At 47.3% G+C, this 20,203-nt stretch overlaps 1 protein-coding gene across 1 annotated transcript in view; it reads left to right on the forward strand.

The window, feature by feature from the left end:
• Nucleotides 1-20,203, forward strand: part of ADD2 (adducin 2) — a 31,163-nt gene that overhangs the window by 8,485 nt on the left and 2,475 nt on the right. The window contains exons 6-13 of the mRNA XM_049785047.1: nucleotides 1,054-1,197; nucleotides 2,195-2,293; nucleotides 8,537-8,713; nucleotides 9,941-10,198; nucleotides 11,400-11,519; nucleotides 12,800-12,883; nucleotides 15,235-15,382; nucleotides 17,207-17,332. Coding sequence (XP_049641004.1) covers nucleotides 1,054-1,197; nucleotides 2,195-2,293; nucleotides 8,537-8,713; nucleotides 9,941-10,198; nucleotides 11,400-11,519; nucleotides 12,800-12,883; nucleotides 15,235-15,382; nucleotides 17,207-17,332 — 1,156 coding nt within the window. The remainder of the gene's footprint in view (nucleotides 1-1,053; nucleotides 1,198-2,194; nucleotides 2,294-8,536; nucleotides 8,714-9,940; nucleotides 10,199-11,399; nucleotides 11,520-12,799; nucleotides 12,884-15,234; nucleotides 15,383-17,206; nucleotides 17,333-20,203) is intronic.

Here is a 20,203-nt window from a genome sequence, read left to right on the forward strand (position 1 = left end):
ACCCAAACTCAGGGGATTTCTCCTAACTGTTTCCTAACAGTGAAATGGTTCGTTTGTGGGGGAAAATGATAGAGAAAAGGCTGCATTACATCAGTCCCTCCACCTTGTATACAGACTGGCACTAATTTCCTAGTGGCAGCACCTCGTGGGTTTCTAGTAAGGGCATCTGGTTGGAGTAGACCTGGTGCTGGCCCTCACCTGACCCTGGCTTGGATAAGAGAGTCCATGGAAGAGAAGATGGGAAGAGCCAGGACTGTACCTAGTTCTCACTGCTCAGGATATAGGAACTAGGAGAGTAGGAGAGAGTAGAAGGAAGCCTCTTCTTACAGCAACTGGCAGTTCTTGGTAAACACCTCAGACTGTTAGGAAGGAGAACATTTCGCCCACAGTATCCCCTGCAGACCACTAGGTTCCATAGCTGAAGTCAGCAAAGTCTTGTCACTGCTCTGTGACTTTTCCTGTGAGCTCCACTGATCCTTAGAACTGGGACTCAGACTGAACCATGTTCGAGTCTTCCTGAGGGCAGGAGGGCAGGGGTCTCTCCTAAACCCCTACATACTCTGTGCTTTCACAGGAAGATGCATGGTGGCGATAAAAATTGAGGATCCCCATTTGACATGCCTCCTGTCCTCCTGTTGCCTGAATCCCAAGAATATGGGACTTCTCAGTGGTTCTCCCTGATCTGAGGAGACATGGTTGTCTCTGTGCTGATTGCAAGGCTGAGGGTCTCTGTTGTCTTAGGAGACACAGGACCTCAGCCTTACCCAACCTGGTGCCAAGTTCTCTACCCTTGCCTCTTTCCAGAGTCCCAGAAGGATGGGTGGCAGGTCTGGCTCACCTGGGCATGGACTCTGCAGAGATACTGGAAGTGAGATCTCACACTGACAAAGGGAACATGGTGAAGGACAGGAAGCAGTGAGAAAGGGGTGCAGAGCCTCTCCCTGCTGTATCCTATTTTCCCCAGGCCCTAGATAAGGCTGAGGGGTACTTAGACTAAAAGGGAGCAGAGGACTGATGGGGAATGAAAATATGACCATCTGTCTCTTTCTGTAGGTGTCAGCCATGAAGAAGGGTCTCCTACCGGTCTCCCACAATGCTCTGCTGGTGGGAGACATGGCCTATTATGACTTCAATGGGGAAATGGAGCAGGAAGCAGATCGGATCAATCTGCAGAAGTGCCTTGGACCCACCTGCAAGGTGGGGCTCTGCTGTTGGGAAAAGTGCTGAGGGCAGGCAGGGGTGTGAGACAGAACCGAGGGGACAAGGCTCCTTGGAATGCCACAGAGTCACAAAACAGAAACCAAAATCTACTTCACTATCCTGAGAATTTGGGGTACATCCAAACATACTTGCATTTATTTGCAAAACTAGGGTCTAAATTATATCATTCTTGTTTTCTTCAGTGATACAAAAATGAACCCCTTTGTATGTTAAATATTTCAGAGTCATGCTTTTTGAGCTATGAATCATCCTTCCTTATCTGGGTAGACGTGTCACCATTTACTTGACACTTGTTCAAAGTGGGACGATGAAGTTTTCTTTTTTTGTTGTTTTTTTGTTGTTTTTGTTTTTGTTTTGGGGCCACACCCGGTGGTCCTCAGGGGTTACTTCTGCTCCTAGCTCTGCGCTCAAAAGTTACTCCTGGGCCCGGAGAGATAGCACAGCGGCGTTTGCCTTGCAAGCAGCTGATTCAGGACCAAAGGTGGTTGGTTCGAATCCCGGTGTCATATGGTTCCCTGTGCCTGCCAGGAGCTATTTCTGAGCAGACAGCCAGGAGTAACCCCTGAGCACTGCCAGGTGTGGCCCAAAAACCAAAAAAAAAAAAAAAAAAAAAAAAAAAAAGTTACTCCTGGCAAGTTCAGGGATACCGTATGGGATGCTGGGAATCAAACCCGGGTTCATCCAGGGTCAGCGAAGTGCAAGGCCAACGCCCTATCGCTGTGCTATCACTCCGGCCTCAGGAAGTTTTCTTGTAATGAGTTTTCTCTTCCTATAAACAATACAGTCGTGAAGACCCTTTCACTAATGCACAAAGTGTGCATACTGGAGGAGTTCACTTAAAACTCTTACTGTCTCTCCTTTCCCACCACTAATTGTAACATTGGGGTGGGGCTCAGGGATCCACATGAGAAATCCTTCCCTCTTCAAAGAATGTAGATGCTCACAGTTTTAATGGCTCTTTTCTCCCCCGCAGATCCTGGTGCTAAGAAACCATGGCGTGGTTGCCCTGGGCGACACTGTGGAGGAGGCGTTTTATAAAGCCTTCCACCTGCAGGCAGCCTGTGAGGTGCAGGTGAGTGAGTCCCTCCGGGAGTGGATCTGGAACAAAGTATAAGACTGAAGGGCCTTTGAGCCGGCCAGCTAGAAACCCTGCCTGACTTCTCTATCTGCTCGCTGCCTTATTCGTCTAAAGTTCACTGCAGAATCTGTTTTGTAGCGTAAAGCATGCATCCTCACTCTATCAGCTCATGGGGGGGGGGGGGGGGTCAATGCCCACTGCAGGCAGATTCTGGGACTCATTAATGGGGTAGCAGGAGAAATTGTAAAGGGGAGACTCTTCCCACACTGTTCAGCTACCACCTGGGCTTTCTTTTTTTCTCAGTTGTGTCCATGCAGGAGGCAGGTAGGCTGGCTGGCTGATTTTTCTCTCCCTATCTCTTCCTTCCTTCCTTCCTTCCTTCCTTCCTTCCTTCCTTCCTTCCTTCCTTCCTTCCTTCCTTCCTTCCTCCCTCTCCCTCTCCCTCTCTCTCTCTCTCTCTCTCTCTCTCTCTCTCTCTCTCTCTCTCTCTCTCTCTCTCTCTTCTCTTCTCTTCTCTCTTCCTCTCTCCTCCCTTTGGAGAGGAGAGAGATTTGCACAAACATGCCTGGGCTTTTTTTTTTTCTCAGTTGTGTCCATGCAGGAGGCAGGTAGGCTGGCTGGCTGATTTTTCTCTCCCTCTCTCCCTATCTCTTTCTTTCTGTCTTTCTTTCTTTCTTTCTTTCTTTCTTTCTTTCTTTCTTTCTTTCTTTCTTTCTTTCTTTCTTTCTTTCTTTCTTTCTTTCTTTCTTTCTTTCTCTCTCTCTCTCTTTCTTCCTTCCTTCCTTCCTTCCTTCTTTCTTTCTTTTCTTCCTTCCTTCCTTCCTTCCTTCCTTCCTTCCTTCCTTCCTTCCTTCCTTCCTTCCTTCCTTTCTCTCTCTCTCTCTCTCTCTCTCTCTCTCTCTCTCTCTCTCTCTCTCTCTCTCTCTCTCCTCTCTCTTCCTCTCTCCTCCCTTTGGAGAGGAGAGATATTTGCATAAACATGCTCAGTCCTAAAATATAAGGTGGGATGTCTGTACTGCAATCTGAAGAGCCAGGAAAAAAACCCCAAGGCTGATGATGTCTAGGAGCCTTGGCCCACATAGTCCTCATCAGGGAGTGCCTGCTGGAGGGGTATGTGCAGGGCATGTCAGCGGTCATGGGCAATTTAGAAGCTAGTGGGAAGCAGCAGAACATAGACACGTTGTTTCTCCCTAACATGTGGTGTAAAATGAACTGAAAACTCCTGTCAGTGTGGCTGGGCCTGCCAGATGGGTAGGGTCTGGCCCACTGAGGACTGCATACCCCTGGGGTGGGCGCCCACTCTCTCCAACCTTAGAGTCCATGTGGGCACGGACCCTTTCTGACGAGAGAAATTGTTTGTGGGGAGGGATTTGGGGGATTCCATTGACCAGAGTGACTCTGCAGCTCAGGGTGAGTCCTCTTGGCAGTCCTATGTCTGTTTAGCCTGCCCTCTGCTGGAGGACCTGGCACACAGCCTCAGAGCAGGAAGCCTTTCTGGGGAGAACCAGAGGCAAAAAGGGGGTGGGTGCACTTGTAGAGGATGCACCCCAGTAGGACCTGATTCCCTGATGAGGAGGAAATCAGAGAGGTCAGCTGAATCATGAGAAAGCATGGGAGAATTGTGGGGGACCATGCCCTCTACAGCCATGCCTCCACAGGAGAACACAGAGAGGGTGATCAGATAGCAGTCAGGCTCCCAGCCATGCTGCTAGCCTGGAACTCTACCCTCCGCTCCTGTGTTGATAAAACTGGGCAGTGCCTTTTTGTGCCCCTTCCATTTTCTGCATTGGCACTCTGGAGAGTTCTCCACTCCCTTCTGAGGAAGAGGCTTCCATGAGAACGAGCTCCGGGGAATGAAAATGCATCGACAGGCAGTCCTAAGGGGGAAAGAGGCTTTTCTTTCCCTCACCCACAGGAAGTGCATCTCTCCCAAGCCCCACCTCCCCAGAAATGACCACTGTCAGAGATGAGGTAGTGGGGTGAGGAACTGGAGCCAGTTGCAGTCTGGACTGATTTGGTGGGACCTTATAGGAGATGTGCTCCTCCTACACCACCTTATCCTCAAGAAAATATTCTGGGGGGTTTTGGAGCAGGAAGGCTTTTAGAGGAAAACATGTGGTGAGGGAAAGTGGGGAGATGGGACTGGATGTAGGTGCTGGCCATCACAAGTGCTGGTAGGACTCAGTCCCAAATGGGTCTGATTACAGCCTTGAAGTCTCATTTCCAAACCAGAGTCTAAATTCTCCCACTTGGCAAACTTGACCTGTTGTGGCTGCCATGATTTTCAGTGGCTTGAGACTAAGCTGATTTAGTTTGTTCAGGCATACTGTTCGCTTCAGTCACTGTCAACTGGGGACTCCAGGAGCCTGGGTCAGCAGGAGGTGGTTGGAAAGAAAGAGAGAGGAGATAAGAGAGATGCTATGGGTTTATGGGTGGTAGAAAGATACTCAGACACTTCCCTGTTGGCTCCTAATTGCCATGGAAACTGAGGGGGGCTGGGGAACAGGATGTGGGCAGTTTTCTCCTCATCCCTGAGGCTCAGATCCCCAGAGATTACTGCTTCTGAGCCCATCACAGTAATGTCTCTGAGTAGGTTCATTACAATCACTTTTTTGGCATCCTCTCTGCACTTATTCTTTGGCTTTACAAATAGTATCATAAAATAATCCTCATGAAATAAGTACTACAGTGTTTCACAATGGGAAAATGTCTTAGGCAAACTCCATCCCAAGTGCTAGGGTGTCTAGGTACCCACAAAGCTGGTCGCTGGTTCCTCCCCATCACTGGACTGTCCCTGGATGCCACATCCTAACCATTTTAGTTGAGGGACTAAAAGGAGCATTTCAAGCTGCTGTCCGATGACATTGGAAGTGGAAAATAAGGGGTCTATTTCTGAAGGTTTCTTAGGACCAGTCTAAAATCACTTGCAGAATTCATACTCCTCTGGCCCAAAACTCAGATTCACTGCCTGCCACTCTCCACCCTCTTCTCCCCTCCCACACAGTCCTGTCCACACTTGGCTGTGCTCATCGGTCCCCCCCCTCACCTGCCTCATCCCGGAGCCATGTGTTGCCTTTAGATCTGATTCATCCTTTGGTTTTATTGGTCTGCTTCCTATAAGGGCCTTTTTTAGAGGAGGAAGAAGAGGGTTGATGGGTAAAGTACAACCTACACAGTGTTCTTTCCTTGCACACACATACACATCCTGATATGGGGTGAGGAATGGCAGGGGGAATCAGGGCTGGTGGCGGGATTTGGAAGCAGGCTCGGGGAAAGAGCCTTTTCTTTTTTAAAGTATATCTTGATGCCAGGAAGATAATGGGTAGCTCCAGTATTAGAGCCATTGCTTCACATTGTGAAGCCCTGAGCTTGATGTTCAGCACTGTGTAGTCTTATGTGTGTGTCCGTGTGTCCGTCTGTGTCTGTGGTGACCCCCAAGGTTTGTTGACTCCAAGAAGCACCTATCTCACACCAGTTAAAATGACCCTGGTACTGCAGCACTGTTAGGGGTAGTACCTTATTTATAAAAGGACATTTTGTAAGCCATTGTTATCTCAATTTAAAATAAAAATTAAAAAAAGAATATTTCAAACTCACAATTACAAAATACAGAAAATAGGGGTCAGAGAAATAACATGAAGGTGGGGTGTTTGCCTTGCATGCAGGATGGTGGTTTGAATCCCGGCATCCCACATGGTCCCCAGCCTGCCAGGAGCAGTTTCTGAGTGTAGAGCCAAGAGTAACCCCTGAGAGCTGCTGGGTGTGACCCCCCAAAAACTACAGAAAATAATACTGGAATAAGGAATCTTTCTACCACTTGGATTGAATCCACATTAGAAGCCCTTTTGTTTCAAGATCTTTTCCTATTAAACATTACATATCTGACTAAAAGTTACTTTTTCTCAATTTTACTCTCTCCCCAGAAATAATCACATTTAAAGTTTGTCTATATACCAGGTAACTCTTAAGTCCTCTGTTTGTACATTTTAATTTTTGTTGTGTTGGGGATTGAACCTAGGACCTCATCTATGCAAGATGAGTATTCTACCACTGAGCTACATCCATAGCCCTGTACTGCTTTGCTGTGAAGGTTTAACATTTGGGTGTCCCCCCTTTTTTTTTTCTTTTTTTTTTAAATTTTAATCATAGTGGCTTACATATCATTCTCATTAATATTTTAGGTACATATTAACTTTGAGTCAGGGGAATTCCCACCACCGAATTGTCCTCCCTACACACACCGAATTGTCCTCCCTACACACACACACACACACACACACACACACACACACACACACACACACACACACACACACACACACACACACACACACACACACACGCCTCCCATAGCCTCCACCCTCACCCCTGGGGCTGCTAGAATGAGTGGTCCTCTCTGTGCCTAGCTTACTACTTAGTGATCTTACAACTGTTTGGTCATGGTACCTCCATTGTATCCCCCTCTAATTGGGAGGCGGGACTAGGTAGTTAAAGCTATGTGGTTTTGTTTGAAGAAGAGAAAAGTAATAAGATGGGATAAAAATCAAATATGCCGAAATGGGCGGAGTCCTTCTAGAGGCTCTCATCCTTGGTTCAAGAGACGAAGGGGAAAAAGAAGGTGAAACACCACAACAGTATAAAAAGAAGTATCGAATAAAATATCCAATGGGCACTACAGCAATAAATGTAGGCACCACATACTTGCCATGGTCTTGAGATAAAAAACATGACAGAGCACAAAACGGAAGAAGAGAAAAGAAGAAAGAAAAAAAATGGGTACAACCAGTTCAATATCTACACCAAATCAAAGAAATTGACAAAAACTAGACAGAATAAAAAAAAAAAGATTATTTTGTACTTTTTGTCTCTTTTTAATTTTTTTCCCCTCCTGCATAGTCACAGTAAACATTGGGGTCATTCGAAAATGAATTCTCTTGGCCTAAGAGATACAGGGTTTCTCTATCCTTGGAGTATATTGTCATGGGATTAACTATAAAGTCCTTTCTAGTTCATTTTCTCTCCCGTTGGTGCTTTTGTGGTATATGGGAGACTTCTGCTCTGTCCTGGGTGGTAAAGTCAGGTCTCTGTATCTAGAGATCTTAGTTTCTGCACAGGTCAAGGATGGAACTTATGGTGAAGTCTTTCTTTGTGGTTCTAGAAGTTCTGTTCCCCTAGTGTGATTTTAATCCATCTTCTGTGGTTGGTGGTCTTGGTCCTTGCGCTGATCCTAGGATGGAGCCTGGGATAGCGTCTTTCGTTATGTTACCAGGAGATCCATTAAGTTGCTACTGTCTCAGTCAGACCTCTGGAATTAGAGATCATGGTTGTTGTGCAGGTCATTGATCAAACCCTAAACTAGGGCTTTTTTTATTGGTCCCAGGATACATAATACCCGGTCATGGTTCTATCAGCCAGTCATCTGTAGCTCACAATCTTGGCTTTTGCACAGACCAAAGGGTGACAAGTCTTCTGATTTTGTCTTATCATTAGCTGGTGAGGTAGGATAACCTGCTCTTAGGTCAGGTTGTTTTTAATTTCCTCGTTGTCAGGATATCATATTAGAGCTGGGCCATGTTGGTGTTTGAGCAGTATTAAGGATATCCCAGATGGGATTTAGTTCCTATAGCTGTTGTGAAGAACTGTGTCGTTTCTATGCCTGGGATACAGGGTTTCAGGCTGGACGATCGGCGTCTAATCACCTGGGTTCTAAGTTGGGTTGACATGACATATATTCAAGGTGGGAGATGCCCCTGTGTGTAAAAAAAAGTATGAGTTCTTATCCCTAGTAGATAAGAGCTTGTTTTTATATGTAACCTTAGTGGGTTATATATATATATGTATATATACATATATATACATGTATATATATGTATATATACATATATATGTATATATACATATATACATATATATGTATATATACATATATATACATATATATATGTATATATATAGTCTTTTATAGTCTCTAAAAACTGGTGAAGAGTCAAGGACAAAACTATTCTTGTCTCTTTACCAGGGAGGGAATGTGTCTAATATGGATGGTGTGGCTCTTCCCTTAGCAGGGAGAAGCCAAATCTAGCTGTTTAACAGATCTTTCTGTTTCTAATCCTCCCTGATCCCACTCCCCCAGGACACACACACAAGCAAAGGTAAGTGTGTGGGTACACATGCTAGCACACACACCTGAACACATGTAAGCATGCATATGCTGAAGCCTTGCTGCTCTTTATATAGGTGTCTGCATTATCTAGCGCTGGGGGAGTGGAGAACCTCATTCTTCTGGAGCAGGAGAAACACCGCCCACATGAAGTGGGTTCTGTCCAGTGGGCAGGGAGCACCTTTGGACCCATGCAGAAGAGCCGACTGGGGGAGCATGAGTTTGAGGCCCTCATGAGAATGCTGGACAACCTGGTGAGTGACGTGCATTGACCCTCGAGCCCTTCCTTTGAGGCTTAGTTCCCCAAACCAGTCAGCATCAGGTATGTGGTAGGTGTGAGAATTGTAGCAGCATGTTTATTTAAAAATCATTAATTTTGGCTGGAGAGAGTGCTTAGTAAAATGAACACATGATTTGCATAGAGAATACCCAGGTTTGATCCCTGACACTGCTTTGACCCCAAGCACTAAGCCACGGTAGCTCCTGAGCACCACTGGGAAAACAAAATACTAATAATGAAACTAAAAATCCAACTTATTGATTGGCTTCTTTTAAAAATTACCATTAGGGGGCCAGAGAGATAGCATGGATGTTGAGTGTTTGCCTTGTATGCAGAAGAATGGTGGTTCGAATCCCGGCATCCCATATGATCCCCGAACCTACCAGGAGTGATTTCTGAGCATAGAACCAGGAGTAATACCTGAGCGCTGTCAGGGTGACAAAAAAATTACTATTATTATTTTTTTTGTTTATTTGTTTGGGGAGCTACAACTGGTAGTGTTCAGGGCTAACTCCTGGCTCTGAACTCAGGGCTTACACTTAGCAGAGTTTGGGGGACCACATGGGCTGCCAGGGATCAAAGCCTGATCAGCTGCATGCAAGATAAATACCCTATGCACTGTACTAGCATTTGGAATTAGAATTTATGATTGCTCTAATAGGAGCTGGATTTTCTTAATGGTGACATCTACTTCTCTCCAGCCCTAAAAGGGATGGTTTTATGTTGGGTTCCAGTGGGAGTTATTAAACAGCTCCTGAGTAGAGGAAGGAAGGGCTGGTAATAAGAATCAACTGGGAAACTTGTAAGAAAATTTCATAGCCCAGATCCCCACCTCTGCCTGAGGTGGCCCCAGATCCATGCATTCTCAGATCCCACCATGCTGGGCCAGATCTAATGTGGGTAAGGAGCTCGGGTACACGGTTCACTACTGATCTGAGGACTTTGGGGAAGGGGTAAGACTTGGGAGTGGGAAGCAAGACAGGAAGTGGATCTGAGCTAGAAGAGAGGAGCATCTCTAAGGGCTCTGCTAATGAAGGCAGGTTTGGCTAGGCCCCAACTCTGTGATGATTGTGGTGGTGGTGCTGAAGATGGAGCTCAGCTTGGTGCTGCCAAGAGTGAAGTGGGTGGAGGGTACCATGTCGAAGCAAGTGTCCAGGTGCCTTCTACTGTTCCAAACGGTTCTGCTTTCATCCTCGTGTAGGGGTACAGAACAGGCTACACATACCGCTACCCCTTTGTTCAAGAGAAAGCCAAACACAAGAGTGAGGTGGAGATTCCGGCCACGGTCACTGCCTTCGTGTTTGAGGATGATGGTACTCCTGTCCCCATGCTGCGGCAGCATGCACAGAAGCAGCAGAAGGAGAAGACCCGCTGGCTCAACACACCCAACACCTACCTGCGGGTCAATGTGGCGGATGAGGTGCAGAGGAGCATGGGTAGCCCCAGGCCCAAGACCACGGTATGTGTAGAGGTGGCTCCCAAGGGGACAGCAGGTGGGGCCCTCACTGTACTGGGGGAAACAGCTGAAAAGGGGAAACAGAACCAATTTCTTGCTGGGTACACTATCCTTAGAGGGCTTTGCTGCTCGCTTGTTTCTTGAACCACTGTTCTGAGTCTGGAGCATGGGGTGCAGAGACCATGGCCAGGTCACCCTAGGCAGCACAGAACCCAGGAGCTCTTGATTTTCCTGCTGTTCTTCTATCTGTAAAAAGTGAGAAGCTTAGGGGAGGTGGAGGTGCATTCACAGTGTAGGCAAGGGCCTATTTGAGAGCTGATGGCTGTTCATTCATGTTAGGTCGCCTTTCATCCCTCCAAAATACCCACACTCAGTTTCATTGTGTTTGCGGACCACACCTAGCCACACTCAGGGCTTATTCCTGGCTCTTTGCTTGAGAGTGACTCCTGGATACCTATAGCACAATGATAGCACAACAGGTAGACCATTTTCTCATATGTGACCGACCAGAGTTTGATCTTTGGTATCCTTGGCTATGGTCTCCCGAGCCTGCCAGAGTAATTTCTGAGAGCAGAGCTAAGAGTAACTCCTGAGCACCACTGGATGTAGCCCAAAAACAAAGAGAGAGAGAGAGAGAGAGAGAGAGAGAGAGAGAGAGAAGAGAGAGAGGAGAGAGAGAGAGGAGAGAGAGAGAGGAGAGAGAGAGAATGACTCTTGGAGATGTTCAGGGCTTTACTCAGGCCTCTGGCATACAAAGCATGTGCTCAACCTGTAGTGCTATGTACTACTGCCACATATTGAGGATGCTGAGTGTTCATAAAGGTAGATAAGGCTGATGGGAGAGCAAAGAGAACAGCTCTTATTCTACCTAAAAAAAAAAAAAAAAAAAAAGGACCCCGGTAAATGCATGGCACAAAATCACCTGACACTGAAACCTTACACCACACAGCAATCATGATGCCCACCCAGGCTCTAATGCTGTTCTCTAGGCTTCTTTGGGCTGATAATGGGTTTGCTTAGGCAGTGGGCTCCATTTGTTGCTCTCTTTGGGAGCCTGGCATCAAATAGGCTCCAGAGAAGGGCCCTTGTGCATGTAGGGGTGTGGACCTAGCCCATCAGCTTAGGCTCGTGGGCCAGGGCTACTCACTCTACAGAATTCAGTCCATGGCTTTGCCTCACCACTTGCCCTTGTGTGTGTGTTCAGTGGATGAAGGCAGACGAGGTGGAGAAATCTAGCAGCGGCATGCCCATCCGGATTGAAAACCCAAACCAATTTGTGCCTCTCTATACTGACCCCCAAGAAGTGCTGGACATGCGGAACAAGGTACAGTGGTCCTGGCCTTATTGCATCTTCTCTTCCTTTTGAACTGGGGCTGGGTTGAGGCAGTTGCAAGTCCTGCATATAACAAGCTGAGTTTCCAGCATCATTGATCATTGATCAATGATTGATCATCATCATTGATAATTTATCATCATTGATCAACTTCCAGGGGGCCCCTATTGAAAGAGGCTTACCTGCACCCAGAGCTGCAGACTCTGTGCTAGTGCCACCTGATGTATTCCCCAGGCCCCCTGACCCAGAAACCTAGCTTGACCTAGCTGGATATGTCTACAATGCCTGCCCACAGATTGAGTTTATAGCATCTCTTCCTTTGTGTTCACTTCAAGCTTTCTTTTTTTTTTTAACTTTATTTATTTATTAATTGATTGATTGGTTGTTGGGCCACACCCAGCAGTGCTCAGGGGTTACTCCTGGCTCTGCACTCAGAAATCACCCCTGGTAGGATGGGGGACCATATGGGTGTTAGGAATCAAACCGGGTCCCTCCTGGGTTGACTGTATGCAAGGCAAATGTCCTACCACTGTGCTAGATCTCTGGCCTCCCACTTCAAGCTTTCATGAGCATTTATATTTATTTTTCCTCCATTGCTGACAATCCCTCTGATATTTCCAAGCACTCAGATATACTCCCCTATCAGCATTGCCATATGTGGTCCTAGGCTCTACTGCAGCTCTTGATGAAAATTAAGATTCCTGTGTCTTCCTTTCCAACCTCTCCTAAGAGATTCTGATTCAGTAGGTGTGGAGTGCCTTAGGAATCTCTAGTTCTTAACATTTTGTTTTGCTTTGAGGGCCATAACCAAGTGGTACTCAGTGGCTACCACCTGCTCATTGCTCAGGGTTACTCTTCGTAGTACTCGGGAGACCTGGTGATGCCTGGGAAACATGGTGGTGCCAGGGCCTGAGCGCAGGCCTCCCTCATGCAAAATGTATGCTCAGCCCTTTGAGCTCTTGCCAGCCACAAAATCTGTTTTGAACAAATCTCTCAGGAATATCTGAGGAATGTTAACTTCTTTGGACTGTTCTCAGGGCTCTGTAATAGCACATTCTCCTTCCCCACATCAAACTTGCTTTCCCAAAGTTCTGCAGAATCTGCCATTTTGCACAAACAGCATGTGCTCTTTGAAGCAGAGACACTGTCAGGGCAAGTTTTGAGTTGACTGTGGACGAGATGGTTTCCACAGGGTTCAAGAGCAGACTTGGGGAAATGACTTGGCCCTTCCCAGTCTCAGCTCCTCATGCTCCCCTTCCTTTTCCATGCAGATCCGGGAACAAAACCGCCAGGATGTGAAGTCTGCAGGGCCTCAGTCCCAGCTCCTGGCAAGCGTCATCGCTGAGAAGAGCCCGGTACAGCCGCAGCCTGGAGGGGAAACAAGCTTGCCTTCTGGGGCTACAGAGCCCAGGGCTGGGCCGCAGGACCCCTGAGTCCTGGTGCCCACCTTTCTTGGGATCTTGAGCCCTGGTGCTCTTGCTGTAAAATGGATGCTGTGAGGACCAGAACAGTGTCGCCCCCTGTGGGCACTGGGCAGGGTCACCTCAAGCAGCTAATGGCTGAGGCCAGCTCCCCATTAGCCCCCCATAAAACTCATTTATCTCACTCTTCCTCTCTCCTACCTCTCCTTCCTTCCTTCCTTCTCGCCTCCTTCACTCTACCCCTCTAGTTTTGGGCCCACACCTGGTGGTACTTGGGACTTACTCTCAAACCAGAGCTCCAGAGTCACTCCCAGCAGTGCTCAGAGGACTATAAAGTGGCAGGGATGAACCCAGGGCCTCTGCATGCAAAGCCCCTTGAGCCATCTCCCTGGCCCCTCTACCTTCCCTTAGTGTACAGTAAAGTAAGTGTCCCAGGAATGATTGGCAGCTCCCAGCAGCTCCATGCATGCCTCCTACCCCTCTGTTGCAGGTCTGGCCTCTCTGCAAAATGGTGGCACCATCAGGCTGTAGTTCACAAGCATGCTAGAGGCCACAGCTCCTGCAGGACAGGGAATCCATGTAGCATTAGGAAGTCTAAAGTCATTGTTTCTATGTTTGAGATAGAGTAGCATTTATCTAGTACTTAGCCAAAGGGTGAAGATGAATATTACGGCTTCTGTTAAAAATAATTGCCTCTCTCCTTGAGGCAGCATTGGAAAGGGCCTTCTCCTAAGCAGTAGCAGGGACGGGGCAGTTCAGAAACTGCTCTTATCTGCAGAGAAGACTGAGAGTGGTGATTTGAGGTCAGGCTGCAGCCCAGTGGCGAGTGCCCATTGGCAGAGGGCTCGTGTGTGGTTATGTCACAATGCCCTTGCCACCCCACTTTCTATTAGCCGAGAAGAGCAATCTCAGATGTGCCACAGAGCCATGGATAGAAACATCCTACAGTATTCTCCTTGGTGACCTTCAGTGTTTCTCTCAGCCGAGAAGAGCAAACTCAGATGTGCCACAGAGCCATGGATAGAAACATCCTACAGTATTCTCCTTAGTGACCTTCAGTGTTCTAAGCTCTGCCCTTTCCTTAGGCTTCACTCTCCCTAGAGCCCCTCTTCTGGGAATTCTAGACTTTTTTTTTTGAAACTCCATGATTCCTTAGATAATCCCAGTGCTGTGTCAGAGAGAAAGTGCCACACACCACATATGTCCCATCCCACCCCCCCACCCCCACCTCCACAAGCCCCGCCAGCTGCCAGGAGTGATCCCTGAGCCCGTTGAACCAGGAGTAAGTCCTTAGCACTACTGGATATGGCTCAAATACCCGCCCCCAACTCCCCACTTTTCCTCTTCTTCAAAAGATGGTTCCAGTGCTGTCCCTTTTCTGGAAGTACCCCATGCTCAGAAGAGCTGGTGGGTGGGGAAGATAGTGGAGAGGAGAGGTCTGTGGACCAGCCACCTATTCACTTCCCCTGTCATTGACTCTGTCTGGTCACTCTCAACTTCCAAGTACTGCATTCTCAAAGGGGGAAGTGAAATTAGAAAAAGGGCTTTGGGGTTTGAATATTAGTTCCTGCCTTGAATTAGCGGGGGCCAAATCATTCTTGTAATGTGTTCAAGGCCCAGCTGGGAGCTTCCCAGAGCCAGAGGCTCCACAGAGGTGTGAGACATGGCAATGGGACCCTTGTGCACACAGGAACCTGCAGTGCAGGCAGGTTGAATATCTGAGACTCAGAGTGTGATTTCTTGTAATCTAAGACTGTGTGCCCAACAGGGCTAACAGTTCGGACTGAGAATGCTGAACCACTGTGTGTTTTGTGTATGACTTACTGCTGTGTGTTGTGGCTTGTGTTGCTGTGGGGAATGCATAAGGTGGGAGGTGGGGTTGGGGAAGTGCTGGCATGAAGCTGGCTGGAACCATTGCTTTGCTTGTGGACTGACATAGGGGTCTGTATTTGCTGGTGTTGGCTTGGAAGCATCACAGGTGTGATTGCAATAAAGGCGTATCTCCTTCAGCTGGGAAGCATACTTGGATTTCCTTTCCAGAGCAGAGGGTGTCCCCCGCCCTGCATTCATCCAGCCAGTGGGCCAAGAATCCCAGTGTGAGAGTGAGGTTGCCATGGGGAGGAGTGGACAAGCCTTACCCAAGGCCTGAGCTGTTTCCAAGGAGCTGCATGCCTGCTGCGCTGGCCCTAGCAAGACCTCTGGCAGCCACATGAGTGTGAAAGGCAGCGTGGGCCTGGCCTGGCCACTATATTCAGAGAGCAACATGCCCTCTGGTTAACTTTCAGTCTACAGAGAGTCAGCTGGCGGCCAAGGGGGATGCAGATACCAAAGACGATTCTGAGGAGACGGTGCCCAACCCCTTCAGCCAACTCACTGATCAGGAGCTGGAGGAGTACAAGAAAGAGGTGGAGAGGAAAAAACTGGAACTAGAAGGTAAATGGCCCAGTATTCTGGGATCTCACAGGGGCAGGGCACAGCTCAGGGGTGGTGACACCCAGCCAAGAGGGCAGAGCAACCAGCAACATTGATACCTGGCCAGACTTCCCAGAACCTGTGTCCTCCATTCCTGCCTAGTTTGGCCTCATATTGCTTTTTTTTTTTTAATACATTTATGTATTTTCCTCATTCATGTACAGACCTTGCATCCATGAACACAGATCTCATGCATGCAGAGAGTTTACTTTGCACAGGCCATATCCCAGGCCCTTGCTTTCATTATTGTCTTCTGTAAAATAAATCCTCATGTTGTGAAATCACCCCACACACCGCATCATAGTTTCCAACTCCAGGTGGACAGTCTGAAGAAGGGTAGCCACGAAGAATTAATAAACCAAGCCAGTCAGGAGAGAGTCCGTGGAGTCACTGACTTTTTTGGAGTCAATGGCTTTTCATCTCCTGGTTTCTCTCATGCCAACCCAGACTGAAGTTTCTTTATTAAATCAATACCAATTCATAGTGGACAATGTACCAATTGGTGGAGTAGGGTAGAGTGAGATCCAGGTGGATTATTAAATTAGTAATTAATTAGTAATTATTATTTAATTAGTATTAAATGTTAAATATTATTAGTATTAAATATTACATAATTAAATATCAAAGGGATAGGTTTAAAGAAAAGAGGAAGTTGCGGGTTTGTTTTAGGTTAATAAGTGGGTATTGTCTTACAGTCTTCTTCTGGTTTTCCCCCTTTTCTGATAGTTTTCATTTGACTGTCTTACCCCATCATCTTAGTGCTTTTGTTTGTTTGTTTGGTTGGTTAGTTGGTTTTTGGGCCACACTGTGAGTGCTCAGGGGTTACTCCTGACTATGCACTCAGAAATCTCTCCTGGCAAGCCCAGGAGAACCATATGGGATGCCAAGAATGGAACCCAAGTCTGTCCTGGGTCTGCTGGTGCAAGAGAAATGCCCTACTGCTGTGCTGTATCTCTGGCCTCACCTTAGTGCCCCCTCCTTGTTCAGGGCTGGGCATGAACTCATCCCTCTTGAGTGCTTAGAACTGTGCCTGTAACTGTGACTTAGGGTGGTAAGCACCAGAGAAGTGTTAGCTGTGACATGCCCATCACCACTGTGATTATTATTATGGATCAGCCAGCAAGCCTGGCAGTCAAAACTCTCCACCAGCAAACTCCTTTATGCTTCTCTCTCCCTCCTCCGCCTGGGACTCTTCACCTTACCACGTGGCCTCCCCAGCACTCACGCTCTTGATGGCTTGTATGCCATCATTCTGCCTTTGTCCCTTATTGTCCAGTTTTCTCTTTCACCGAAGCCAATCTGAAATGATCTCCATCTTGAAGTTTAACCTCCGATTCTGTCTCAAACCCCCTCCACTGAGAAAGGCCTCCCCCTGCCTCCCACCTCCCACATGAGCTGCCTCTGCTCTTTGCTTTTCACACCACATGGGGTCTCATACTTGGTTTCAGCTGAACATTCATATCCTGAAGGTCTTCATCCTCTGTTCCACCCCATCCCTCACTGACTGCCTTCCTGGCCACAGATTCAGCCCTGGAAGTACATACCCTCGCTTCTTTGCTTGCCTTTTCATGGGTTTCTTGCCCATCCCCTTAGTCACTGTGCTCCACAGGTGGAGGTGGGGAGGAAACAGCACATGCCTTCCCCAAGAGGGAGCAGAAAGTTAGGGGAAATACTTCACTTAGGCCAAGAGGATCAAGTAGAAGAAAGGCACATTTTGGATATATTCACTCTTTCCATCTCTCCTCTGCTTGACTTCTATCCTGGGGCGGTTTTCTGCCTTTTCAGGAGAGAAAGAAACCGCCCCAGCAGAGCCTGGCTCACCTGTAAAATCTGCGCCTGCTTCTCCAGCCCAGAGCCCAGTGAAGCCAGACACAAAGAGTCCTGTGGTCTCTCCAGCCAAGTCTGTAGAGGGTGAGTGGTGTAGACAAGGCTGGGGGCATGGCGGCAGGCACTGTCTGTGTGGAGGGGGGCCATGTGCACACTGCAGGGTCCTGTCTTTAAAGGTATTGTACCCCACCCCGCTCAAAAACACTTTCGTTTTTAGGGGATCTGAAATGTAAGCTTATTTTATTAATGAGTTGTGACCCCTGATAGTTTAAACCCAGTTAAGCAGAGATGGAAGTAAAAGAGAGACTCACCCTGCTGGCCTCAGCTCTTCCAGCTGCACCAGCCCACTTCTTAGACCTACTGTGCATGAGGAGTGTTTAGGGGTCTCTTTCAACTGAAGACCCCAGTAGAGTAGATCTGAGCTGGGACCTGAATCTCACCAGCAAGCCCCCAGGCAATGATGTCATTCTATGCTTTGACTGCATGTTGGGCTCACTTGGAGAGTTTTCATAATCCTGATGTCCACTTGGACTCCCCACCCACCAGATTCTAAAACAAATAGGGTGGAACTCTGGGGAGAAGTTGAGTCCCGGAGCATGGGAATCTCTAGGAGCGTCAAAGAGCCCAGGCTGAGCACATCTTCATTAGCTGCCAAGGGGAGTTCTCAGCCCATTCAACTGCTAACTAATATTAACTGCTCATTTTGAAAACCAGTCTTTGTGCCTGCCTGTCCTTATCTGTCAAATTGCCTACTAATATTCCCAATATGCTTAAACAGAGTAAAAGAATGACTTGAAAGTAAGATGAAGGGCTGGAATACAGTGGTAAGGAACTTGTGTTGTACATAGCCAACCTGGGTTCCATCCCTGGCATTCTATATGGTCCTCTGAATCCGGCCAGCACAGAACTAGAAGTAAGCCTTGGGCACTTTACAATGTGGCCTAAAATTTTTACAGAAAAAAAGTATATTTTAATTTCAGTTCTGATGAAAGCTACACATATGATGGGTGATAATTTTGTTACAGTCCTTCAGTTACACTACTTCAGTCACAGAAGCTTCTAGAATCACTCCCAGGCATGCCCACTCCTCCCTGGGTCCCCCAGTGCCTCATCAGGGAATTGGTGCTTGGGGCATGTTGGCATCTTCTTCTTCCTGGGCAGAATGGTCATACTGTGGGTGCTGATGGCAGCTCACCCTCCAGCTACCCCCTGAAGTGAATTGCCAGAAGAAACCTATCTGCTTGAGGCCAGAGCCCCAAGTGGATGTTGCTGATGTGTTCATTGTGTCTCATCGTGGTGTTGTCTGCCTGTTTCCCTTTCTCTCCCCATTTGTGCCTTCATCAAAGGAGTTTCCTCCGATTCTGAATACTTGTCTCTGTAGTAAGTATAGAGAGGGGTTTACTAACTCACTCCAGCACTCGCAATGGGGGAGGGAAGACTTGTTCACAAGAAATACATTTCTTCCCAGTGTTTATATTTTGAAACTCAAAATCCCACCTTCTGGAGGGTTCCTGGCTATAAAATTCATGATCAAACCCACATGTGCTGTGCATGGAGAAGGCCTTCCTCTACGATTCACACACACAAGACCCAAACATGCACTAACACACCAAGCCCACACACCCCCCACCAGCCCCCTCAGAAGCAACAAGCCCCACAGTGAGTGGGCAGTGGGCTAGCTCTTGGGCACTTGCTGTGACGGGGTGTTGTGGTCCTCAGGAATGCACCCATTTCCCTGTTACTAATGCATGGACCCTGGTGGAGCTCCCAATCTCTACCAGGGCTGTGAACAGAGTGTAACTGGCCTTGGGGATCATGCCTGTGAGTGATGCATGTGTTCCTACTACAAAAGGGAAATCTGGTTTGGAGAGGAGGCTTATGGCAGACATGAAACAAGGGCCAGCAGTCTCATTTCAGTTCCTGGGATCCTTTTGGAGAGTAGTCTACTGCTTGGCATATAGTACAGGACAAAGGTAGGAAATAGTCAGGGAACCCCTGACCTGGCCTGGTTCTCACAGCATATAGAAGTCCTTCTCTCTGGGCACACTGGGCTTTTGTTAAAAAAAAAAAGTGAGTCTTCCTGCCCTTCAAACTGAACTGTGAGTGTGGCCTCCTTAGAGCAGACCCATAAGCTGAGGAATTAGTAACCTGTGGAATGGTCCTGCATTCTCAGGGCTTGTGAGAATCTTCAGGAAGCACAAGCAGACCATCAGGGCAGCATCTTTGCTTTCCCATTCAGTTCACACTTTTTTGGGGTATCACTTTCTCCCATTTGTGACTTTGCTCGCAAATCCTTGTGCTGACTCACCTCAGTGTCATTTCTTGTCTGTCTCCTTGCCTCATGTTCCATAAGCCTATCTGAATGAAGAAGAGTGAAACCCTCTTTCTTCATTCCTGGTCATCTATCTCATCATCTGCTCCTGCCACTACTCCTATTGACTTTAGCTCCTAATGGTCCCATTGGGGGATATGGGTGAAGCCTGCACACACCACAACAATACACACACACATTTTTTAATTAAAACTATTGTTTTGCACTTGACATAAAATGAACTCTATTAAGTTACTAGTGTAGTTATTTCAAAAAAAAAATCACTTAAGCAGCAAACGAAGAATAGTGCTAGTCTTTGCCCTTCCTGGTTGTTTTAGGATATAATCGGCGAATGAGTATAAAAGTACCCAGTAATATGTGCTGATATAATTAATTCTTGTTATTTACTCTATTTTGAGGGTTGTGGAAATACACTGCTTCTTATTCTAAATTACTGAATTTTGGGTTGGCTTATTATGCAACAATAGATAGTGATTAAATTATGGTGCATAAGAAGAACCCATTTAATGGAAATCAGTCCTATGGGTTGACTGGGCTCAGCAAGATGGTTTTCTGTTTCATTAATGTCAGCTGAGACTACAACTAACCTAGACTCCACATTGGTGACTTATGTGTCAGGAGTC

This window comes from Suncus etruscus, chromosome 12 (genome assembly GCF_024139225.1).
Source record: "Suncus etruscus isolate mSunEtr1 chromosome 12, mSunEtr1.pri.cur, whole genome shotgun sequence".
NCBI lineage: Eukaryota > Metazoa > Chordata > Mammalia > Eulipotyphla > Soricidae > Suncus > Suncus etruscus.